The 25,987-nt window shown below is 42.9% G+C and overlaps 1 protein-coding gene across 4 annotated transcripts in view; it reads right to left on the reverse strand.

Annotated features, from left to right (window-relative positions):
* The window catches only part of TMEM87A (transmembrane protein 87A), a 44,684-nt gene extending 20,119 nt beyond the window's left edge, over positions 1 to 24,565 (reverse strand). The window contains exons 1-12 of one of the 4 annotated variants that reach the window (XM_053271127.1): positions 24,259 to 24,565; positions 20,072 to 20,132; positions 16,922 to 17,019; positions 13,831 to 13,947; positions 9,926 to 9,979; positions 9,778 to 9,834; positions 8,594 to 8,759; positions 5,439 to 5,500; positions 3,633 to 3,816; positions 2,164 to 2,263; positions 1,589 to 1,682; positions 290 to 365 (exon numbers count right to left, since the gene is read on the reverse strand). In XM_053271127.1, coding sequence (XP_053127102.1) covers positions 290 to 365; positions 1,589 to 1,682; positions 2,164 to 2,263; positions 3,633 to 3,816; positions 5,439 to 5,500; positions 8,594 to 8,759; positions 9,778 to 9,834; positions 9,926 to 9,979; positions 13,831 to 13,947; positions 16,922 to 17,019; positions 20,072 to 20,132; positions 24,259 to 24,414 — 1,225 coding nt within the window. In that variant the 5' untranslated portion in view covers positions 24,415 to 24,565. The remainder of the gene's footprint in view (positions 1 to 289; positions 366 to 1,588; positions 1,683 to 2,163; positions 2,264 to 3,632; positions 3,817 to 5,438; positions 5,501 to 8,593; positions 8,760 to 9,777; positions 9,835 to 9,925; positions 9,980 to 13,830; positions 13,948 to 16,921; positions 17,020 to 20,071; positions 20,133 to 24,258) is intronic. The other 3 variants (XM_053269428.1, XM_053271947.1, XM_053270269.1) reach the window with 3 other exon arrangements.
* Between the last annotated feature and the right edge of the window lie 1,422 nt (positions 24,566 to 25,987).

Genomic DNA, 25,987 nt, shown 5'->3' on the forward strand with positions numbered 1-25,987 from the left:
ATAAGTTCTGTGGTAGGCAGTATGCTGGTTGCACAACCATTTCTATCAATCTACACTGAATGTAGAGAATGCTGTTTGGGACAATACCCTACAAACACCTGGAACAGAAAGGCAATGATAACTCTTAGGGAGAGATGATACATGGGTAACTTAGCTAGTTATCAACTCGGTTTTCATATATATCTTTGACAAGTTTCTCAGTCACATAGAATTTTTGCACCAAACAACTAGGACGTATACTTTGGTAGTTGTTCATAAACTAAAATCACACCATGCAATTTTTAAAAGGATATCCAATAAATAATACAGGAGTCAGTAACTGACAGCCCAAAGTTAGCTACCACAGCTGCAAGACCATGGAAAAACTGGAAAAGTATCAAAAAAGAGCAAAAAATTACTGAATTATTAAATAATAAATTAAATTAAAATTACTGAAATACAGGTGTGATCAAAAAGTAAATTATTCTTAATTTAAACAGCACAGAAGTGAAAAACAATGGCCTCTAAGCTGCTGATTTCAAAAGCATGAAGAACAAGTTATCCAAATACAAGCACTCTTTAAGAGTTAGTTAAAGCCACCTGCTTCCTAAGTTCTGCAAACTTTTAATAGCCCATAATGATTGTACAAAGCCCATGTTTTTCTTCAAATTCTAGCTCAGGGAAGCATTTGAAGAATTCTATATTTTTAAACTGGCAACATTATTTCCAGTAGAATAATTTTCAGAAACATAAATTCTCTTACAAAAATAATCAATGTAGATATTTTTATTATTTTATGTAAGAGAATTTCTGGCTTTTGCAACATCATAGACATCTCATAAAATCTACTCGGAAAGGAAATATATCTTTCTCGTATTAGACAGAGGTCCAGCCATGTTTCTGTACCTCACGCTGTAAAACTGCAAAGCTATATGAGTAACAAAAAAGAATTAAAAAGTGCGAACTAAATGGAGACAAGGACAATCTTCATCTTTCGAATGGGTATGCTTCTGCATGCCCATGCATGCACCAAGGAAGCAAAAGTGAAACAGAAACAAAGCAGCTTTCGCCCACAAATGATAATGGTGAAATCATGATCAATCAACACAAAGTTTTAAAGCACACTGAGGTTCAAGAAAGTAAACAGCCTCTCTTAAAACAGACTGTTCATGAAGAGCGTACCAATCAGATGAATAGTAAAAAGCTACTACAGTCAAATATCCATTACTACATACTATATAGTGTGATTTTGTTGCATCCCAGTCATTGGCTTAGATAGCACCCAGCACCCTGTTCTTCCCATCAGTGGAACACACACCGGCTCCCTGAAAGTGGACAGCCTGTCATCACCCCTTGCAAATACACAGAACCTCCATGGCTCTTAAGAATCACGCCCATGCTATAGGATGCTTGTCCCATAATTCCCAATGGGAGAAGTGCCCTACAGCAATGTGAATAGGCATGAAGGCTCTGCATGTTTGCAAAGAGTGTCGATGGGCTCTCCACACACAAAGAGCCAGCACGTGTGCTCTGCTGATGGAGGAGTGGGGCACTGTACAGTATCTAAGCATCAACTGCAATGTATACATGAAACTCCAAAATTACTAACCCCTGTGACTCTAAGAACACCTTCCATGCCAGAAAATAATAAATAGAGGGCTCCAGCCACAACTACTTTATGAAGAGTGACTCCAAGGCGAGGTCTGTAATGGGGGGAAAAGGAGAAATTTAAAACAAAGTCAAGACATAACTTCAGCCTAATAAATTATATGAGTCACATCATGCAAGTCAACTAACACATTATTTGCCAGTCTTGATAAATGCTTGATGTTCTTGAAGCTGCTAAGAGAAAAGCTGCAGACCTTGTCCATTACCCTAGTTTTGCAGACATGAGACTCAGACTTGCAACACACCCAAGAGGAAGTCACTGCAGGTTTTGTTTAGTTTGCTCATGTTTATGAGGCTGCTTTCTGCAAGACACGTAATAAAGCCTGCCACTATTTAACTATCAACTTCAGTGGGCACAAGCCAACTTAAAAGTGCAAGCATATCAAATTAAGAGACTTGTCAATCACAGTATTAAGTGTGTTGCATCAAAATGGATAACGAGAAGCAAGTGACATTTAACTCCTTCAGTGATGCTGATTGACAATATGTGATAACTTCAGAAAGGTTAGTACTCACTTGACTATCCCATATCCCAGACTCACTATAATGACAAGCGTTCGAGCAAGTGAACGTTTCAGTGCTGAAAGCAGCTCAGCTAAGATCATTGCCCCTTGTACTGCAAACAAAGAAAACAGAAGGCACCTGGGTTACTAAATGTATGGTGTAGAATTTGAAGCTTGCACCGAGTTGTCACAAATATTACGACACAAGGAAATCAAAATATATTTTATTTAATATTTTTTATCCTATGTTAAGTTCTTTAGAATACCTCACACTTCATTCATGGGGAGCCAAATATTAAAGAGAAATGGGCTGTCATCCAGCCTAATGTTGCACTAGAACGATGATACTGTGCTAGCAAAAGGACTTGGTTCAATGAAGTTCTGCAAAGAGAGAGTTTCCATTCCAGAGCAGTGCTGTATTAGCAGAAGATGGAGCACAACTGCTAGTGCAACATGGAGCAGAATTCCCTCCTAAGGCTGCATAACCTCTTGCCCTATTCCATATATGTTCTGGGAGACATTTGGCTTATTGGCCTTCTTCTAAGGTGATGAAGTGATAGCGTGTATTAAACCAACTCCAGGACCAGAAGTGCCTTGCACAACATCCATTATTCCTATGCTAGCTGTCAGGCTATGATTGCACACATACATTCACATCCTGTCCTGGGAACCCTCAGTTATGCTACTGGATCTGTTTGTGTTAGTGGTTATACAACTTAGTGCACCACTGTAAGCTCCTCAGGTACACAAAACTTCTCTCATAGGAATGTAGGAAGCTGCCTTGTATCAAGTCAGACCATTGGTCCATCTATCTCAGTACTGCCTACTGACCAGCAAAAGCTCTCCAAGGTTTCAGGTGGGAGTTTCTCCCAACCTTATCTAGAGATGCCAGGGAGTGAACCTGGGACCTTCTGCATGCAAAACAGATGCTCTACCACTGAACTACAGCCTCATCCTCAAGTTCTGGTAGCACTGGATGTCAGCCACTATTTTAAAAGAAGATACATACAGTTTAAAGTACATCAAAAAGACAACTATTTTTCTCTAGTAAATCTCCAGTAAGAGATTTCTCCATGCAATAGTTTCAATCAAAAGCATACCTATGCTATGAAGAAGCGAGTCCCATCAAGCTCATGGGGCTCATTTTGGAGTAAATGCGTTTACTCCAAAAATAACTTCAATTCTTTATGACACACATCTCGTTAAGCCTTGTCCACGGATGCAAAATCACCTCAGAAACAGGGCTGCATGTTTCCATGACACATATTCTAGCTATTTTCATATAATAAACATGTCCTTTCAACAATAATGTTGAATTCATAGGTGTCACATGAATAATAACAGAGATGAAGGAATCTTGCACATTTTTACTCTTGCATTTAGAATATCACTAAAAATGTTACTGATGTATTAACAAGAGCAAATTATCCATGCCCTTGTGTTCTCACATTAAATATATTTAAAGATGTCATTTTCACATACCAGATTCTCCTGTGTAGCGAATATTCTGGAATTCTGCATAGAAAACAGCTTTCTCTAACATTCCCAGTAAGATAACTGCACCAATCCAGAACTGGATCCTCAGGAGGTCCCTCCAGTAGCAGGCTGACCATGCAAGCCAGAGAACTCCAAACAACACATATACGATACACATCACCATGAAAAACTTAAAGCAAATTGGAGAATAGGATTGTTATAACCAACATTTCTATAACAGCTCATATGCCAATATTACTCTTCTTTTTTTCTTAGTTCTGACAACTTTTTACAGTTTAGATAATTATGTGAGAGGTAAAACCCTGACTCAGGCAAAGGTTTTGATCTTCAAATACATTTTAGGACTAAAATTCCAAACTATTAAAAGTTTTCTGTGAATTTAACTTAGCCTGAATCCGCATCTTGGTCTTGTAGCTAAGGATTCACCTACACTATCAACTAACCTTAAGGTATATTTTTCAGACTCATGCTTGTTTCTACCAGGAAACATCTAAACTCTAGGAGAAGCAAAGTGTTTCACTTTCCCACAAAAGAAAGCAAGCTCTAAAGATCAACATCACTTTCTCATTTACACAAGAAAAACAGAGACATATTAAAGCAAAATGTCTAGCATTAAGAGAACAGGAAAATTAAAGAAATATTTAGAAAAACAGAAAATGAAAAAGTGATTTTCCTATGCATGAACCAAAGAAATAGAATCTGAGAAAAGTTATACAGTAAATGTATTAGTAGCTGTACTAATAATACCTATCTACTCTTGCATTACAAGAAGATAAACTTTTACACAACAGCTTCAAATGTGAAGTTCTAAAAAATATTACATATTAAAAGACTAAATATTTGACTTTGGCAAACAAGAAAACAGATTAAATGTGCTAGTATGTCCAGGAAGAGACCAACTTCAAAGGTCAAGTAGACTTTCAAGGACAATATGCACAAAATAAAGCTCACCAACACATGTACTTGTAAGAACATTCTTCTGATATATTTTCTGATAAATTAATATAATATAATATAATATAATATAATATAATATAATATAATATAATATAATATAATATAATATAATATAATATAATAAATATATCCCCATTCAGCCATGAAACTAGCTGGGTGACTCTGGGCCAGTCACTTCTCTCACAGCCTAACCTACTTCACAGGGTTGTTGTTGTGAAGAGAAAACTAAGTATGTAGTACACCGCTCTGGGCTCCTTGGAGGAAGAGCAGGATATAAAATGTAAATAAATAAATAAATAAATAAAATATTATTACAATATCATAATGAGATTGGACTCATTATGTCTATGTATCAGAGACAAAACTAGGGGTGAATTGTTGTCCAGACTTTGTTTATTTATTAAATTTATATACCATCTAATTAAAAATCTCCAGGCGATTTAATAATAATAATAATAATAATAATAATAATAATAATTTGATTTCTATACCGCCCTTCCAAAAACGGCTCAGGGCGGTTTACAAAGAGAAATAACAAATAAGATGGCTCCCTGTCCCCAAAGGGCTCACATTCTAAAAAGAAACATAAGACACACACCAGCAACAGTCACTGGAAGTACTGTGCTGTGGGTGGATAGGGCCAGTTACTCTCCCCCTGCTAAATAAAGAGAATCACCACAGTAAAAGGTGCCTCTTTGCCCAGTTAGCAGGGGTATGCCCAGTTAGCAGGGATTTAGACTTCTGAAAAAGCCATTTGCTACCAATAAACTATAAATATAAGTTATATGCTTATCAGTTATAGGTATTGTGTAGCAAAGAATCACATGAACTTACATTCATAAGGGGGTAATCTGCAAGAGAGAGGTAATCATATGGGCCCTTCACTTCCACGTCCACTGTCAAAACACAACCAAAGAAGAGAGCAGGGAATCAGGAAAACCCATAACACAATCAGAAGTCAAATCAAATGCCTTTGTTTTTTAACCTTGGTCATGGAAATGCACCTCATTCTCAGCAAAATGTTTCCACTTTCTTGTAAACCTGCATGAACAGACACCTTCCTTTAGTCAGTTCTACACAATTGATCTAGCTATTCATATTTCTTATGGTACACTTTTTAAGACCCCTCCACAGGTTCTTTCCCACTAGCCACATACTGTGATATACAAGTGCTTGACAATCCCTATAGTACTGCTACTACAGGGGTCCCCCAGGGATCTATACAGGGATCGGTGCTTTTTAATTTATTCATAAATGATCTAGAAGTTGGGGTAAGCAGCGAGGTGGCCAAATTTGCAGATGATACCAAACTATTTATGGTAGTAAAATCCAAAACAGATTGTAAGGAGCTCCAAAAGGATCTCTCCAAACTGGGGGAGTGGACGACAAAATGGAAAATGTGGTTCAATGTAATCAAGTGTAAAGTGATGCACAACTTCAAGTATACACTGATGGGATCTGAACTGTCAGTGACTGATCAGGAGAGGGATCTTGGGGTTGTGGTGGTTAGCTCGTTGAAAGCGTTGACTCAATGTGCGACAGCTGTGAAAAAGGCCAATTCCATGCTAGGGATCATTCAGAAGGGGGTTGAAAATAAAACAGCTAATATTCTAATGCCCTTATACAAAACTATTGTGAAGCCACACTTGGACTACTCCATACAATTCTGGTCACCACATCTAAAAAAGAACATTGTAGAACTAGAAAAGGTGCACAAGAGGGCAACCAAGATGATCAGGGGCCTAGAGCACCTTCCTTATGAGGCAAGACTATAACACCTGGGGCTTTTTAGTTTAGAAAAAAGATGACTGCGGGGAGACATGATAGAGGTCTATAAAATCATGTATGGTGTAGAGAGAGTGGATAGAGAGAACATTTTCTCTCACACACATAACACTAGAACCAGAGGTCATCCCTTGAAATTGGTTGCCAAGAAATTTAGGTCCAACAAATTGAAGTACTTTTTCACACAACACATAATCAAATTGTGGAATTTTCTGACAAGATGTGGTGTTGGCTACTAGTTTGGATGGCTTTAAGAGGGGTTTGGATAACTTCATGGAGGAGAGGTCTATCAACAGTTACTAGTCGGAGGGCTATAGGCCACCTCCAGCCTCAGAGGCAGGATGCCTCTGAATACCAGTTGCAGGGGATTAACAGCAGGAGAGGGGGCATGCCCTCAACTCCTGCCTGTAGGCTTTGAGTAGCATCTGGTGGGCCACTGTGTGAAACAGGATGCTGGACTAGATGGGTCTTGGGCCTGATCCTGCAGGGCTGTTCTTGTGTTCTTATGTACAATGACAAATATTTACATACCACTTTTCAACAGAAGTTCTCAAAGCTGTTTGCACAGAAAAAACAACAACTCAAGGTGGCTGTGTGTGTGTGTGTTGGCTCCCATACCTAGGTTAAGCCTAACCTTAGTTCCATGTTATGTCAGGATGCTGCCACTGACAGACATGCCCAGAGGAACTGTGAAACACAGCCACTCTAGGCTTCAAGCATCTGTCACTGGTGCCAGCATGAAGCCATCTCTAGTTCTGCATGTTCATGGGCCACCATAAAGCTCCGCTCGGTAAACTTTACCTCCCCTTACCCTCCTATAGCTCTAATGCTTCAGGTTAGGCCTTTCCTAAAATCTCAACGCCTTTCACTTTCTCTGCACTAATGCTGGCTCTTTTCAGTGTCTCTCAGCTTTCCTAATAGGCATTAGCATACCTTTCTGCTAGTGCAATGCGCTTTCTGACTATTGCAATGCACTCTACGTGGGACTGCCTTTGTATGTAGTTCGGAAACTTCAATTAGTTCAGAATGCGGCAGCCAGATTGGTCGCTGGGGCAACCCGGAGAGACCATATTGCGCTTATTTTGAAACAATTGCACTGGCTGCCGATATGTTTCCGGGCAAAATACAAAGTGCTGGTGATTACCTTTAAAGCCCTGAACAGCTTAGGCCCGAGTTACCTTAGAGAGCGCCTTCTTCTGTGTGATCCCCACCGCACATTAAGGTCATCTGAGGAGGTTCGTCTCCAGTTACCACCAGCTCGTCTGGTGGCGACTCGGAGGCGGGCCTTCTCTGTGGCTGCTCCGGGGCTGTGGAATGCGCTCCCTGCGGAAATCCGTAATTTGAACTCTTTATTAGCCTTCAGGAGAGCCCTTAAAACCTATTTGTTTGGCCTGGCTTTCCAGGGTTTTTAAACTTTAACCCGATTTTGGGGCTTTTAATTACTGTAACTGTTTAATTGCTGTTTTAAAATGTTTTAAAATTGTTAATTGTTGTTATATTGTTTTTAATTTGTTTTAGCTTTTTATTGTTTTAGTGGCTTGTTTTAACTGTAAACCGCACTGAGCCATTTTGGAAGGGTGGTATATAAATCAAATAAATAATAATAAATAAATAAATAAATAAATAAATAAATAATAGTGTTGGCGTGAGTAGGAAATGGTGAATGGTGCTTGGTGTAAGAATGCAGCAAGGGGTGGATAGGAGGATTCATGCTTTAACAGCTCTTTGCCTTCTGAGGGGACCCAAAAGGTCCAAAGAACTCCAAAAGCAGGTGGAAAGAGTTGATGGAGCTCATTCCAGGAGCGCCTGCCCCCTTTGTAATCGGGACCAATGGTTGGGAAGTGGTTGACAGGATGAAGGCTTGCCAGGAGCGGGGCACAGTAACTCAGCTTGGCACTATATATGGGCCCTTCCTGGGAGGGGAAGATGGGGGCAGAACACTTACAACCCATGGTTACAAGAAACAGACCCAGATAGCTGATTGTCCACAGTGCCATTCTGGGTCGATTTAGAAAACCTTTGCTAAATTTCACCAAGGCCCCATATGACATCTGAACTAACCCACTAACTAACCTGAGTCCAAGGCCCACTCCCAGACCTACCACAGATACAACCCTGAAGATCAAGTATCATCTGATTAGTCCCTGGTACCTAAGCATTCACAACAAAATTCCAAAATAAATGAATGACTATGCATGGCTTACTGATAAAGAGAGTTTCCCGTGAATTAGAGGAAACTGTAACTTTTGACAAGCCATCACTTGTCATCCTTTTAACTTTCAAATTATTATCCTTCATGGAAGAAACTCCAATCTGTACAATAAAGATATAAGGCCCATCTTGCCAGGTTTTCATCACAGCATTCGGTTCCTGGGGAAAAAACAAATCTGCATGAGTATGAAGCACCACACATAGCAAGTCATGCTGAGCAAAGAGGCACCTTTTTAAAGTGCTCATTCTCTTTACTGAGCAGGGGGAGAGCAACTGGCCCTATTCAGCTCCAACACAGCATCTCTCTAGTGGCTGTTGCTGGTGTCTATCTTGTGTTTCATTTTTAAATTGTGAGCCCTTTGGAGATAGGGAGCCGATTGATTGATTGGTTGGTTATATCTATGTAAACCACTCTGGGAATGTCTGTTGAAAAGCGGTATATCAATATTCGTCGCATTCATAATCAAGGAAAAGGAAAGTAACACAAACTGAACTTCAGAACAATATACAGTGAGGCTGTTCACAAGTGCAGCCCAGCCTGGGATAGGCTGCATGTGTGAAATGCTGGGACTGAGCCTGAGCCCAGCACTGCCCCTGCAATTAGCCCCACTTTTGAACCTAGCATTTAGCCAGGGTTAAGCGATCAGCAGGCAACTGTCTGGGTGATCGCCGCCAGGTTAAGAGGCTTCCACTGGGCCCACCACCATTTCTGGGAGCAAGCCGGAGGAAAAGAGCGGCCATGCCGAATGTGGCGGCTGCTCTAAGGAGAGCAACCCCCAGGCTCATAAAGCATGGGGCACTCTGGGATGTGGGAAGGGGGAAGTCCTCCCACTCCCAGCTCCTGAGGTCGTTGCACTGCCGCTCATGTGGGCACATGGCGTGGCAGAGCGGAGGTCGGCCACTGCTCATCTTCCAGGGAAGGCAGACAAGCTCCTGTCTTCCCTGCAGCCCTTCGCAGTGGCCGCCAATCATGTGAAAGATCTTAGGCTGTGCTAATCTAACATGGGTACTATAAAGTCAAAGCTGAACTCTTACTGATTTTAATGGGAGAGAGTTAAACACAGAAGGCAGCAGGGGCATACCACTTCAACCAGCAGAAGGAAGGAGTGGCCAAACTAAATCAAGAACAGAAGTTGCCCTCCCTGTATTTGATACATACCACCTCTCTTATACTTACAGGATGTTCCACTGCAGCAGTATGGTTTGTTCCATTCTCTCTCCCATGCCTTGAGTTCTAAGAAACAAAAGCAGGTTTAAGCAAAACTCCAGAGTTGTTGTTGTTTTCCAAATGAAAATTCACATATTATAATAAACTTTAAAAATACCTCTGATGGCTTGTCTAGGAGGACTTCTGGAATGACAAATTCTTTGTAGAAAATCTAATAATAAAGTAAGAAATTATTTATACATATAAACATAGTTGTAAAGTTGTGCCATTGAATCAGTGTCGACTCCTCGTGACCACAGAGCCATGTGGTTTTCTTTGGAAGAATACAGGAGGGGTTCACCATTGCCATCTCCCATGCAGTATGAGATAATGCCTTTCAGCATCTTCCTATATCGCTGCTACCCCGATATAGGTGTTTCCCATAGTCTGGGAAACATAGTCTGGGAAACATACCAGTGGGGATTTGAACCAGCAACCTCTTGCTCCCTAGGCATGTTACTTTCCCGCTGCGCCATTAGGTGGCATACATATAAACATGGCACATACATATTATATATTACATTTTACATCATTCACTTGAGTGGCCCAGGAGGCATACAAAAATAAGAAGTTTGGACAAACAAAAATGTTATTTATGTAGTGTTACAATGATATGGCTGTGGGCAGGGGACCAAGGTCAGATAAGCAAGAGTTCTGGATAAGCAAGATTTTGATTGTAGAGTTGGCATGTTGTATTAGGAGAGCAGTTCTACATCCCAATAAGCACTCACTACAAATAAATTAGGAATAAAAGGAACATTTGAACCATGGCCTCCAAGCAGGTATATTCACTTCCTCAAGATCATGCCTCCTTAAACCATTGATAAACATTTAGATAAATAAATGGAAGAGTTGTGCTATACAGTAAGTTTTCATTTTACAGATCAGTGGATTTCAAACTGGACTTCCAGTGAACCCTGGTATTCACTGAAAGCTTATCAGTGCTTCCTCAATAACACCAGTAAGGGGGTGGAGGGGTGGGAGCTTTCCCAATAAGGAAATCCCCAACTTATGAAAGGATCATGTTCTAAAATTTGGTTTGTTAAGTCAGATGATCATAACTCAAAATGCATATAGTTTGCAAGAGTGATTATTTATTTGTATGTGTGGGATGGCATTTGTAAGTTGGGGACTTTCTTAATGTAATAAGTTAGGGAGCTTTGTTTGTAGGTATGGGTGTTTGTAACTCAGAGAGTGCCTGCACTGTTCTTTCCCTGTAATGCACAGTCACAGGAGAGTGCTGGGCACGTTCAGGTCATGTGTTCAGAACTGAGGGTGCACCCTAGAACAAGGATTCCCCAAACCAGCCAGTACCCTGGGTTTATGGGGGTTCAGTCTACACCTCCCCACACTAGACTGCAAGGAATGCCACTGTTCCTTGCCTGACAAGCATCCCTTTCATTTCCTAATCACAGAGGTATCTGGGACAGCATCTCAACTCCCAATGAGAGCAGTTCCTTCCTGGCCCCATATCTTATTCTGATGCCCCACCCCCACCCCCTGGCATCTTCTTGAGCCAAAGTTAGCCAGATTCTCCACACCCAAGCTACTGAAGGAAAACAGTCACGGCCAGTGGCACTCTTACCCCTGGATTTCAGGACCAAAGTCCAGGGCCTCCACATACCCTGGGCCCCCCCCCAATCTGTCCTGAATGCAGCTGGCCCACACTGCACTGGGCAGCTGAGTGTGATTATGATCTGTGCCAGGTGCTTTAGAGACAGAGCGGGTGGAGGGTGGGGAAAGAAATATGTGGGATGGGAATACATTAAATAGCATGTTGAAATGTTTCTGCAAATGCATATTTGCATAAACATACCTGGTTTAGATTCTTATATACTTGTGAGTTCAGTTGCTCAAGAACCCACATATTAAAAATACTGTGTGTGTGTGTGTGTGTGTGTGTGTGTGTGTGTGTGTGTGTGTGTGTGTGTGTGTGTAGGGGGATGATGCATTGGGGGGCCTCCAAAGGCCTTTAGGTTCAGGCTCCAAAATTACCTAGGTGCACCTCTGGTCACGGCCAGGGGCAACAACCAGCTCCTGTGTTTCTTGGCTTGGGAATACCTAGCTTGGGAATACCTAGCACAAGAAATCAGCCATCCCCAAAAGTCAGCCATCTCCAAAACCCCAAACAGAACATGCCCCAAAACTTTCTGCAAAGTGTAGGGGAAAACAGTGGGTTACAGGCAGAATGAACTTCAGCAGGTCGAGGGCAGTTATGAGAATTTGGGCTCTAGCTGAAAGCAAGGCAGTGTTGACACATGCAATGTTGCTAGACAGGTCTAGAGTTATGAAAAATGATATGCTGATATAAAAATGATAAGAGCCCCTGGTGGCGCAGTGGTAAAACTGCCGCCCTGTAACCAGAAGGTTACAAGTTCGATCCTGACCAGGGGCTCAAGGTTGACTCAGCCTTCCATCCTTCCGAGGTCGGTAAAATGAGTACCCAGAATGTTGGGGGCAATATGCTAAATCATTGTAAACCGCTTAGAGAGCTCTGGCTATAGAGCGGTATATAAATGTAAGTGCTATTGCTATTGCTATTGCTATTGCTATGCGTAACTACACTGTATAACATATATAGTGATAATAGAGGGTGTACTGATGTAGAGAGGGCTTGATAGCAGGTCAGAAGGCAGGTATAGACATGAAGATGAGACAGGACCCAGGAAGTAATTTGCAATAACCTTGCTAGTTACATGAAAAGCTCTTCCAGAACCATAGTACCTTTTACTTGTGGGCCAGTGGGGAAGATTCTGATTTCTGGCAAATCTGGAGGGGAATTCCCTTGGCTGGAGAGCAAGGTCAAATTACACATTATGTTAAACATATGATTTGGTTTTTCATGCATTTTAAGTTTTTATCTCATGAAATTGCTTTAACTTTTTTATCCTGTGGAATTGTTTTACTTGTTTTAATGGTTTTATATTTGTTGTGAGCACTGCCTAGAGATACACATATCAGGTGGTATATAAATATGACAAATATGACTGATAGATAGGATAGATAGATGTGTGTGTTTTAAGTGTAAATAGCAGCTGGGGCAGGTAATCCAGACTGGAATCATGGCAGGCACAACGGGTTAAAGCTCCTCCCAATTCAGATTCCTACCTCCACCCCCAACAGTTGCTGATTACTTTAAAACAAATATGCAGGGCCAAGCAACACATATATCTCCCGTCTTTCACTCAAAGAGTTTGAAGGCGGCTTACATGTTTATACATATAAAAAAAAACACATGTTTAACTTACTGTGTAGTTTGGCCCTTGGAAGGTGACTAAAAGGAGCTGAGAAATTCCATCTGCTCTGTTAAGGTTGTACTATAGGAGACCCATAAAGACAGAAGCTTTTGCTCCCCCTTCAGCTTCATGCCACTTTGATTGAGTGCACAAACTCAATCAAACATAAAATATGCATTTGAAATACACACACAATCAAAAGAAGCAGATGAGTCCTGTTCTCACCCTCAAAATGTAATAGCCAAACAGGCCCTACAGATCCTACACCTGAGGAACACTGAGCCTGACGTGTCTATGTCGAAATAAATTTGTTTTAAGTTTTTCTTATGTTTTTAATTTATTCTAGAGAATAAAAAATTAAAAAGCAGAGCAACAAATTGAGTCCTTCCCTCCCATCCCCATTCCCTTTCTTTCTACTGAAGTAACTCTCCCAATTTCCTACTCCTTTCACATTCCTCCCCACCCGGCCACCCGGTTTTCACCCTTTTCTATTGGGAAGGGAAGAAGAAAAGCAGCGTGGTGCCATTTTGCCTTCCTTCCTCTACAGGCCATTCATACAGGGGGTTCTGGTTGGGCTGCTTTGCCAGATCCAAGAACTAGTCCACAATCTGCTGTCTGAAGCGGCCTGCTTAATGGTACAGTCAGCTCTGAGTGGCTCAAGCTGGAATAGGGAGTGTAAGCAAAGACACACTGTTCCCCCTCCCCCAAAAGGCTTTGCCCCATCTGGTTAGCTCCTTCCTGCTCCATTCTGTCCTGTCACAGGCTCTATTCTGTGCCCATATAGTACCTGTGAACTGAAGAGTTCAGAACAGTTGGGAAAGACAAGCGAAGACATGGCATAGGATCCTGACCAACTTGGACGTTCTTTATAAGGACCCCGAAAATATCGATCTGCATCTTTATCCTGTCAAGACATACAACATGGCTTGGTCTATTTGATGGAACAATGGAAATAAAAGGCTTGCTCTATAAGCAGCTAGAAAACCAAAAAGAAATATTAAACAGCATAATACATAGAATATCTTTATATTTTTAAATAGTATATATTAGCTGTCTACAAGTCAATTTTTTCCTTAAGTAGAAAACTCTCCCCATGATATATTGCAAAGAATAGGCAGGAACAGTATTTTGTATTGCCAGCACCTATTATTTTAAGAGCCAATATAACATTTTTAGCCAAGCACAAAGAAAAATAAATGCCCTACACAATACAGCATCGAGAGAATGAAGAAAGGATGGCCATCACACCACTACTGGGAACAGAGAGTGCAATGGTGGCAATTAAATTGCTAGAGACACAGGAACTTGGAAGGACTCGGCCATTCCCTCTTTGAGTTCCTCGCCAATATTAGGTGAAAACATTATTATTATTATTATTATTATTATTATTATTATTATTATTACATTTATATCCTGCTCTTCCTCCAAGGAGCCCAGAGCAGTGTACTACATACTTAAGTTTCTCTGTCACAACAGCCCTGTGAAGTAGGCTAGGCTGAGAAAGAAGTGACTAGCCCAGAATCACCCAGCTAGTATCATGACTGAATGGGGATTTGAACTTCAGTGCATTGAAAACATGCACTGAAAGGAGAAGAATGATGCAAAGATTTAAAATCTTTGGTTTGCCCAGTTTACTTCCTCATTTCCAAAAGGTTACCAACACCAACACTGCTCCTTTTGTTGCACAATTAAGTAAACACATGCTAAATGATAACTAAAGCTACAATCCTAAACACATTTATTACTGAGTAAGCCGTACTGAATACAGTGGGACTTACTTCCAAGTAAACATGCATAGGATTGTGCTGTGACTCAGTCTAAACAACTAAAACATCTGCAAGTAATAGAAGATTACATATGAGATAATTTAGAACATGTACAGGATTTTTCTTCTTCTAAAACATTCAAACTTTTGTTTATCTGTTTATTATTATTATTATTATTATTATTATTATTATTATTATTAATAATAATAATATTGTTAATTTAGACTGTGAGCCCTTTGGGGACAGGGGACCATCACCTTGATGTATTATTTATTTTTCTATGTAAACCACTTTGAGAACTTTGGTTGACGAGTGGTATATATTATAGTAGTAGTAGGAGTAGTAATTTATATACTGCCTGACTCCAAAGGCTCTAGGCAGTTCATAAAAACAAATACAACAAAAACAAAATAAAACAAACTTAAAACAATTTAAAATATTCAGAGAATACTTTTCTCTGAAAAGCCTGGCTAAAAAAATGTGTCTTAAGAGCTTTTTTAAAGGCTGTTAAAGCCATTAAACCACAAATGTCTATAGGGAGCACATTCCATAGCCCAGGAGCAACTACAGAAAAGATCAATTCCCAAGTCACTGCCGGACGAGCTGGCAGCATTCAGAGACGGACCTCTGTCAGTAATCTTAATGTGAGGTGGGGATCATGCAGAAGAAGGCACTCTCCCAGGTAATTTTTTCTTTAATTTTCTACCCTTTTAAAAATGTTATCCAGATGACTGCATTTTTCCACCAAAATCCTAACTCACCTAAATGAACTTTCAAGTAAAGCCTTTGAAGAACATTATGAAGGGAGACAAGAATTTCCTTTCTCACTCTCATTCACTCACACACATATAAGTGGAAGATACAAAGCACCACTTCCACAGTTTTCATAGCAGAGCCACAGTAGTTGCACATATGGCTCATGATTTCTGTCATCTAGCATTAAAAGCTTACTGGTCCCTTGCCTCTGCAAAAGAAAGAGGCAGTCACATTTGCAACTCCATAGAAAGGAACATGGTGAATTGTCACCATTTCCACTTGTTGCTACTTCACCAACTGGGATAGGGCCTCTCACAGAAACCACTGGAACTGACTGCTGTAAGCAGGAGAAGCAGCAAGCATGGCAAACAATCACCATCTCCACCTGCTGTGGCCCAGCCAAATTGGCCTCCACATGTTTACAACAGGTTATTTCCAAGTACACCTTTCTTTAAAAAATGTTGGAGGAGTGAGATTTTAAGACAGGGGTGGACAAACTCGGCCCTCCAGCTGTTGAACTACAACTCCCATCACTGTGACTGGAGATTATGGGAATTGTAGTTCAACATCAGCTGGAGGGCCAAGTTTGCCCACCCCGATTTAAGACTTGTTTTATTATCATTTTAACTATTTATTTCATTTAGTTGTTGACTGGTGGTCTCAGAACTGGGAGGAGGGATGGTGAACAGAAGTAGAACAAACCTTGTGTGGGGAAAGAACCTTATTTTGGGATAAAGGGAATCACAGAAACTAGAAAATATAAATTAGTGAATAGAAACAATGTATTATTTTTAGTTTACCTTCTGTTTCTTCAAGCCATCCCAACTTTACACTTAGGACCAAACTATACATTATGGTGTTATTAAAAAATGGGTAAAAGCCAGAAACTTCTATTATTTGACAAAAAGAAACCTCATCCACCGTGCATACGCAGAGGGCAATTGAGTGAGGGCCCAGCTAGGAGCCAAGACTCCATGCTACCGCGCACTGCTAGGGGAAACACCATTGCAGTACGTGCAGCACCTTCTCCTTTACTTCTCCTTCTAAAGGTGCCTCTCATCGTTGCCCACAGCACCACCTGCCTGCCCTCACTTCAGCTGACCTAAGATTTATCCTATTCCTAACTTTACAATATCTTTATCCTAACTTTACAATAGCTGCTCGAACCATTGAATCGGTTCAATCAAACGGACGGGACTGGTTTCACCGAACCAGTTCGCAGACAGCAGTTCTGTCCGAATTTGTTTCAAATTTTGACCAAACTGCGCAAAAATGGTCTGCACACACCCCTAGTTGCAGGTAACCAGATGAATAGCAGATTGTATGACTGAAGTAGTTGTTAATACCAACTCTTACCCCAAAGCTGAAGACCTCATTGTAGCAGTTACAGTATCTCAAGTACCAGCTGATATTGAAACCCTGAGAAGAATCGCATGCTTTTGTCTCATCTTTAACTAAAAAGAGAAAAACAGTATGTAAGAAATGCAAGAAATACCTTCTCCTCTTCATATGATTACTGCTATAATATTCTGAATAGCAATTCATTAAGCTCACAATAGTCAAGGATAATGTACCTACTGCAAACCAATAATTGATAACAAGAATATGAGGGGGGGAAAGCTGAAATTATCAAAGAAACCTTTTAAGAAAAATAGGTGCACAAAGCACTCTCCTCTGTATCTTCAAAATAATGCTGCAGGACAAAATTAGAAGATGCTCAAGAGTGACATGCTGCTATCATCTAAGAAGCACAGAATAGATTTTGGAATAATCAAACTAATAATCAAACTGGAATAATCAAACTATTTTAGCTTTCTGAATTCAAGAAATTACACTTTGGAATGCTCGTCCATCAAAATAAGATGAAAAGAAGAAGAAAATATTTCCACCATTAGAGTTTATTAAATTACTCCATCCCTGAATATCCTAGTCTAGATGCCAGAGGTAATTTCATAGGTGCCATGGCTCCCTTGCACCTGGGATTTGTCAAGCAAGCCCTGCTCTAAATAAACACCTAATTAAAAACTCATCACTTCACACTGGCTTTTTCTAATCAATCTCACACATCTCCCTTTTCCCTCTACTCCCCTTCCCTCAGGGGTGTAGCCACCATTGTGCAAATGGGTTCAAAGAACCTGGGCCGCCAATGGTAGGGGCTGCTGAAGCCCCCAGGGGGGAGTGGCTCAGGCTCCAGAAGAGCCCCGAACCCCCCCCCCCCCCACGCCTGGGTTACTAAGAGCCCCAAGCAAGTGCCCATCCTTTTCAGGCAGCGTTTGCTGCCTGAAAGCATCTATTCCCCTTTCTCTCCTTCCAGAGAGGGAGGAGTTTTTTGGGGGTTTTTTGGTAAATCTTTATGTAAATCTTGTAACAGATTGTTTTTTGTATTTTTGGGAACACCCTTTATTGAAGGGATCTTGCCCTGGTGGGTACTTTCAATTTGTGTTAGTTTTGTAATCTTCTATAATAGATTGAGAAATGTTATGGGATGCTGAATCTGATTGTAAGAATAAAAGGTATTATTATTATTGTCTTATAGTGCTTACAATAACCAGAGAACATTAAAAAAAACAAGACATCATGCATAAGGGAAGGCAGGCCTGGGTCCAGCCCAGCCCAGCAGCCCCTCTGATGATGTCCCGTGCATGTGACATCATGCACACGGGGCGTGCCTGAGCCCCAAGAGAAATCCCCTCCCTGTGATCATGCGCAAAGGGGGCGTGGCCTCGAGCTCCAAAGAGCCTGAGCGAGCCCTTCCCTGTCATTTCAGGCAGAGCTTGCTGCCTGAAAGCATCTATTCTTAGATTAATAGATCTATTAATAGATCCTTTCTCTATTAATAGATCCTTTCAGGCAGCAAAGGCTGCCTGAAAAGGATGGGCAAGAGCTCGCTCATGGGTGGGGAGGGGATTTCTCTCGGTGCTCTTTGCATCAAGCAATTAAAGTGAGCACAAAAGAATGTAAATAAGCTGATAGTGCATTGCTATGCATACATGCTCACTCATTGGGGGGAGACTTTTTTTTTTTAACAAGTTGCAATACTGTTAGAAATGATTTGTCACAGACATGTAAGGCATTTCTTTTTTTACAAATAACCACTTACTCAAAATAAAGAATGAATGCATATTGAAAGAAATATGAAGTAGGAGAACCCACAATAAAAAGCCAAAAGATATTTACCTCCACACCTGTTGTGGGAAAATTTAATTACTCAATCCATGGGAAGGTGTGCCTTGTTAAGCAAGATGTGGTCCTTAGGCAATACATTGCCTACCCTTGGGACTAATTCTGGATACCACTTAGGGACTCAGAATGCAAAATAAAACTATAGTCAGAAGAACCTTCGATGTAAGTATTCATAAAAAGCAATAGCACTCCAATCTAGCCATTACAGAACGAAAGCAAGCAAAACAGAAGTCCATTCCATAAAAATCAGGGAACCAATCCACCGAGTCCTGACAATCCACTTAGTCATGCAATCCTATGCATATTTACATTGGCGTAAACCCCACTGAAATTGAAATCTTACTTCTGAGTAAACATTTTTAGGCTCATGGTGCACATCCCACTGAAAACAAGGGGACTTAAGAGTAGGCTTGTGCCCGAAACGTTTTGGAGGCCATTACGGAGGCCTCCGAAACGTTTCAGCTCCAGGGGCCGTTTCGGTGCTTCAGCACCGGCGGGGGTAGTCCTTTAAGGGCGGGGGAGGGTGCACTGACCCTTCCCGCTGCATATCCCCCGCCGGCGCTCCGTCACTGTTAAGCCCCTCGGGGCGGCAGCGTTCCTCCCTGCCACCCCGTTTCTGTCATTGGCCAGAAGTGGCCGGAAGAAGCAAGCACGCGTGCGCCCATCGTGCGCGCGTACCCGCACGGCAGGTGGGCACGTGCACACACGCAACGGGCGCACACGCACTTGCTACTTCCGGCCGATGACAGAAATGGGGCGGCAGGGAGGAACGCTGCCGCCCCAAGGGGCTTAACAGTGACGGAGTGCCGGCAGGGGATATGCGGCGGGAGGGGTAAGTGCACCCTCCCCCGCCCTTAAAGGACTACCCCCGCCAGTGCCGAAAGAACTTCGTGCACATCCCTACTTAAAACACATCTCTTCAACCAGGCTTTCTCAGCTTTTTAAAACTTGTTTTTAAATTGTTCTGATTATTTAATTGTTGTTTCATGATGTTTTTAATTGTTAATCATTGTTTTTGCTTTATAATTTTTGTTTTAATTATTAACTGATTTTAATGGTGTTTTAATGTAAACTGCCCTGAGCCTTTTGGAAGGGCGGTATAAAAGTTCTAATAATAAATAAATAAAATAAATATAGTACAATCCTATGCATGTTTACTCACAAGTAAATCTCACAGGAGTTCAGTGGGTCTCACTCTCAGGTCATTGTGCACAAGATTACAGCTTAAATTATGTCATAGTCCTAAACAGAGAACGTGCTGACTTAAAACTATTAGAGAAGACCAGCCACCATGCTATACGTAAACTACATGATTGTACTTACATGTTAGGCGAATGGTAGTGTTACTGAAGAGAACCTTTCCAAAACTAAAATATGTCTTTTCCTATAAAAAGAAAAGGAAGCAAAAAGAAGCAACTAGATATGGCAGGCCATCAAATTCAATATATATTATCATCTCCCCAAGAATGTCAAGTAATTCCATAAGAAGCATGATTTAAAGCACTCCCATGTAAGTATTATATTGTATCCTTACATGTTGTTGCTGCTCAGATAACATAGGCTTGTTTCACATGTGTATATAGATCACCTGATAATGTTCATGTAAGCCAGCTACATAGAGAATCACTGTGTGGAAGTATGTTTTGTTTTGATTTTTCTTCTCTGCTTATGGCCTAATCAGGATTTCTGGTCTTTGATACACACCTGTAGCTCACTGATGAAAAAGAAACATGCATCGGGGCGGGGGGGGGGCAAGTAGGGAAAGTAAAATGTGTTCTTGAGTGAATTGTTTGTGGGTGAAAGATGCAGGCTTCAGATTTAATCTCACCTCACTGAGTGCCTTAGGTTAGCCTCTCAGCCCCTTCTGTCTGATGGTGATAGTAAGATTGCTCCATCTCACAGGGATGTTGTAAGGATTACTGTGACTGTGGCCGGCTTCACAAGTCACACCAAACTGAAAGTTCAGCAACGTGACTGGAACCCCGAGAACATGCACACACCCTCCTTCTGATGTCAGGGAGACTTTGTTGAGATTAGGCATGTCCTATGAACCCACCAGTCTCGGCATTGAAGTGAGGGACAGATACCAGGTTCCATAACACAAGCACGATGGGATGAGGGTTCATACTACACACCCAATTTCAGCACAGCCTTCACAACACTGGAAGTAGGGCGCACGCACATTTCTGGACCTTGGCCACTCTATCAAGCTTCAGGTTCAGTGTGACATGTGAAGCCATCCGCAGTATGTGAAATGCTTTTAGCACCACCAATGCGGCAATCCTATTCACACTTTCTTGAGAGTAAGATCAATTTACAGTGGGACATACTTTGAGTAAATAGGTAGAGAATTACACTATACAATACTATACACTATCCAGAGGCGTAACTAGGGAAAACGGCGCCCGGGGCAAGCACTGAAATGGCGCCCCCCCACCGCGCCCCCACCGCCGCCCCCCCAACATACTACATTATACTTAGGTTTTTCCTCACAAGCGCCCGCCGACGCCGCCAAGCCAGGCCACTGACTGGCCGCCAGGCACCAGCAAAGCAATGGGGGGGGGCGCAGGCGGTGCAGAAGGGACCGCTCGTGGGGAAGGGAGTACCGACGCGCTCCCTTGACTGCTGCAGCGCTGCTGCACTGAGCAGGAAACATTTGTATTAACAAAAAATTTAAAAAATTTTAGAAAAAATTTGGTCATGGCGGCGCCCCCCATGTGACCAGAAAAGATGGCGCCCGGGGCACGTGCCCCCCCTGCCCCCCCTATAGTTACGCCTCTGCCACTATCCAAGCAAGATGGAGGTGCTTAGTGTGGGAGCACTGGGAGGTCAGAACTCAGGAAGTAGTTTAGATCTGCCTGTTCTGGATGAGGTTACACTTGCCTTGAAAGGACAGGTATGTAGTCAGGGAGTACTTCTGGACCCAAACCTCTCCCTAGTATCAAAGACAACCACAAGGCTCTGTGATCACCAAGAGTTGAAACTGACTCGACAGCACACTTTACCAGGTTGAGATAGTGGCCAGGAGTGCTTTTTATCAGCTTCAACTGATACAGCAGCTACATCCATTCTGGAGATAAAGCATCTTAAAACAGTGGTGCATATACTGGCAACATCCAGACTTGACTACTACAATGTGCTCTATGTTGCACTGCTTTTATACATAGTTTGGAAACTATGGCACAGAATAGTTTGGAAACAATTGGCACAGAATGCAGCAGCCAGATTGGTCTCCAAGGCTACCTGAAGGGACTGCATTAGTCCCATTCTAAAAGAACTATAGTGGCTGCCAATAAGATCCCTGGGCAAAATACAAAGTGCTGGTTATAACCTACAAAGCCCTGAATGGCTTGGGTCCAAAATATTTAAGAGAGTGTCTTCTTCTTCATGAACTCAGCTGCCTATTAAGATAGTCAGGGAAGGTCCAGATATAGTTGCTACTGGCCCATTTAGTGGCATCCTTTCTCTATGGATGCCCCAGGACTCTGGAACACACTCCCAAACAAAATTAAAGCCTTCCCATCTCAGCTGGTTTTAAGGAACAGCTGAAGACATACTTTTAATCAGGCCTTTTAGTTAATAAAGTTAAAGTTTCAAAGTAATTTTATTTATGTTTCAAACAGTTTTAATTGATCTAACATTTTAAACTGTTCTTTCTGTTTTAAAATTGTAAACCACCCAAAGATTGGTATATGGGGCAGTATAGAAGTGTACTAAATATACATTATCGATGCAACTTTGAACTGTCTAAAAAAGCATGTATGCAAAGCTTGTACACAAAGATGGATAGGGATGACCATTTACCCAGTGGTAACTTATCATGGTATGCATGTAACCATGAGACAATTCATTTACAAATATGACAAATATTTATACACCACTTTTTAACAAAAGTTCCCAAAGCGGTTTACATAGAGAGATAGATAATGGCTCCCTATCCCCAAAGGGCTCACAATCTAAAAAAGAAACATAAGATTGACACCAGCAACAACCACTAGAGGGATGCGGTGCTGGGGATGGACGGGGCCAAATTCATTTATTTTTAACATGTTGCCAGTGCTGAGAGTTTTGACACAGATCCACACCTCCTGGTTTAAAAAATCAGGAATCAGTAGAATGAACTGCTCTACTTACAGGAGCAGTGTAGTGTGGGATGAGTTGATCGTGAAAGATAACAGTGGTTACTTTCATGCCCAGGGTAGAAGCAGCTGCTGCAATCTTCCCGTGAACAGCTCCTCCTACCTTGCAGTGCCAGACCCCTAGCCTGGGGGTGGCAAGGCTAAGGGCCCACCCCCATTTTTTCCAAACACATTATTTTAAAAGAACTGGATGTTGCTTGCATTTAGAACCAACTGGGATCCGCTCAGATAAGCTGTCCCCACTTTTAATGCTTCTCATTTGAGCAGAGTAAAACCTCAAGTAGTCACTTAAGCAGACTCCTCTCATGAGCAGTCATCCATGCAGATAATTTCCAGAAAACAACATCCTGTTTTTTGTAGTAGCTGTGCACCCAGCCATATTCACTAAATAAACCTTGATAGGCTTGTTTAGCAGCAGTAAGATACAAAGGTAAAGTGTGCCATCCAGTCGGTTTCGACTCCTGGTGATCACAGAGCCTTGTGGTTGTCTTCGAAGAATACAGGAAGGGGTTAACCACTGCTGCCTCCCGTGCAGTGTGAGATGATACCTTTCAGCATCTTCCTATATTGCTGCTGCCTGCCAGCCCTATATAGGCGTTTTCCATGGTCTGAGAAACATACCAGCTGGGATTTGAACCGGCAACCTCTGGCTCGATAATCAAGTCATTTCCCCACTTATTAACAGCAGCTAGAATCAGAAAAGTCTTAGTAATCAACCCCCCATATTTTAGTTCCGAGGGACTGATCACCTTTCCATTTAATCCCAATCCCCTATTTTAGGTGTGTGTAGAGAAAGGCTGCGGCTCCTGGAGTGGTAAAGAAAATGGACTATACATAGCAGGGGCCTGCTCTCCCTTGTTATTCCTTTCACTCGTTGCAGAGTTGAACCCTGGCATTAAGAACAGGTTAGGCTAGAAGACCAAGCTTGGGACCCAAGGGAAGGCTCTTGCAGCCAAGAGCAGGAAGTGGAGCGCCGCCTTTCCCATACGACGTGTAGCACTGGCTCCTGGAGCAGCCGCGGAACTGGCTTCAAGCAGCACGACTGCGCCTCCGGTGCTGCTGCTGCAACATACCAAGAAAGAGCCAGCAAATCCCCCCTCCCCCCCCCCCCTCGATGCAGATGGAGCACCCAAGATACGGAGCGCAGAGCGGGGAGAAGAGTCTTGGAGAGGTGGCGGCAGGTGCAGGCTGCAGCCTCACCTGCAGCGCAAACAGGGGCAGCCGAACCGCCTGACGAGATCCTACCTCACCCGTAACCCCATTAAGGGCAGCCGACCCGCACCCTCCCGAATGCCGCGCCACCCTGCCACCTCTCCCGGGGATCCGTCCACGCGCGCTGAACCGGACGGGCAGGGGTCCCGGCTGGCTCACCATGGGCACCGGCACTCGCCACCTGGAGAGCGGGCCAGCTCCAGCCGGGATCGGCGCCCACGCACATAGGAGCTGGAGGAGGAGCAGCGTGGCTCTCAAGCCAAGCTGCCCCTGCGGCTGCAGCATCCTGCTCAGCGCCAGCACTCCTGCCGCCATCCCGCCACAGGGAAAGGGTCAAGCAGCAAACGCGCTGCCCCGCCGCTCTTGCGCCGCCTCTTCCGCTACCCAGGCCTGAGGCTCAGTGCGGAGGCGGGTGATGGGGCGCCGCCGGATTGGTGCAGGCCACCGTGGGGTGGGTGGGGGACGCTCCTCTTCGGTAGGATATGGTATCTTGTCGTCACCATGGAGTAGTGACGCGAAAGGTGTGACATCATTGCTGCTGTAATGTTCGAAGGTGCTCCGCAGAACCGTTCCAGGACAGACGTTCTGAATACCGCGTGTTAATTGTGACAAGTCATCTGCCCTTCATGTTGTGGAGCGGGTGGGACCGATTTTTGCATACTCTCTCTCATTTGTCAGATTAAAACACACACACACGCAGGCTTTACATTGCCTAAGAGCGGCACTCGCGATATGCGGGAGAAAGAGAGTTGAGCGTTGGTCACAGACTGGCAGAGGTGGCACATCGGCCTCTGCCAGCCCATTGCTTCCAGCTACCTCGTGTCAGGCCACCACACCTCCTCCCCTAAACTTTACCCAGTGGTGGCACATGAGCCGCCGCCGCCGCTGCTCTCTCCTCCCTTGCCAGAGAGGGAAAGGGGAGGAGAATATGGAGGAGGAGAGGAGAGTGCTGCATTAGCCCTGGCTGTCTCCCCTCCCCAACCTCAGTGTGGATCTCCTCCTCCAGGTGGCCCTGCTTTCTCCCATCCTGACGGGACAAGAAGCCTCACTCCCTGCTGGAGTACACTCTGCTCTCCTCATCCACGCTTCCTTCCTCAGCCCCTCTGACTGATTGATTGAGTGCCGTCAAGTCGTGTTGACTCTTAGCGACCACATAGATAGATTCTCTCCAGGATGATCTGTCTTCAACTTGGCCTTTAAGGTTTCTCAGTGGTGCATTCATTGCTGCCCTAATCGAGTCCATCCACCTTGCTGCTGGTCGTCCTTTTCTTCTCTTTCCTTCAACTTTCCCTAGCATTATGGACTTCTCAAGGGAGCTGGGTCTTCACATAATGTGTCCAAATTATGTCCAAATTATGATAGTTTGAGCCTGGTCATTTGGGCCTCGAGTGAAAATTCTGGTTTGATTTGTTCTATGATCCATTTGTTTGTTTTCCTAGCTGTCCATGGTATCCTCAAAAGTCTTCTCCAGCACCAAAGTTCAAAAGCTCAGTGCTCTTCTCAAGCTTTTGAAAATTCCAGAGGTGGGAGTGGAGGAGGAGGAGGAGAACAGCTTAAGGGCAGCTAAGGGGGGCAAGTGCTCCCCCCATACCTGCTTCAGAAATATAATATGTTGGACACAGTTCATTAACCCAAAAATGCGCTTTGCACCTTCCATGCCTTTCCTCATTTTTTTTTCTCTCCTGCTGCCACCAGGGAGAACAGCAAAAGTGAAGGGGAGGAAATTGGAACACACAGCTGGGGTGAGAGGAGTGGAGGTAGCCTTGCTTTGGTGGGGAGCAGAGGGGAGGTTGAAAGAGCAGCTCATTTTGCACACTGCTGGGAAGATGGGAAACAAAGAAGAGCCATGGTGGGGAAGAAGACTAGTGCGTGCAGCATGACACCAGTC

The sequence above is a fragment of the Hemicordylus capensis genome, chromosome 1 (genome assembly GCF_027244095.1).
Source record: "Hemicordylus capensis ecotype Gifberg chromosome 1, rHemCap1.1.pri, whole genome shotgun sequence".
NCBI lineage: Eukaryota > Metazoa > Chordata > Lepidosauria > Squamata > Cordylidae > Hemicordylus > Hemicordylus capensis.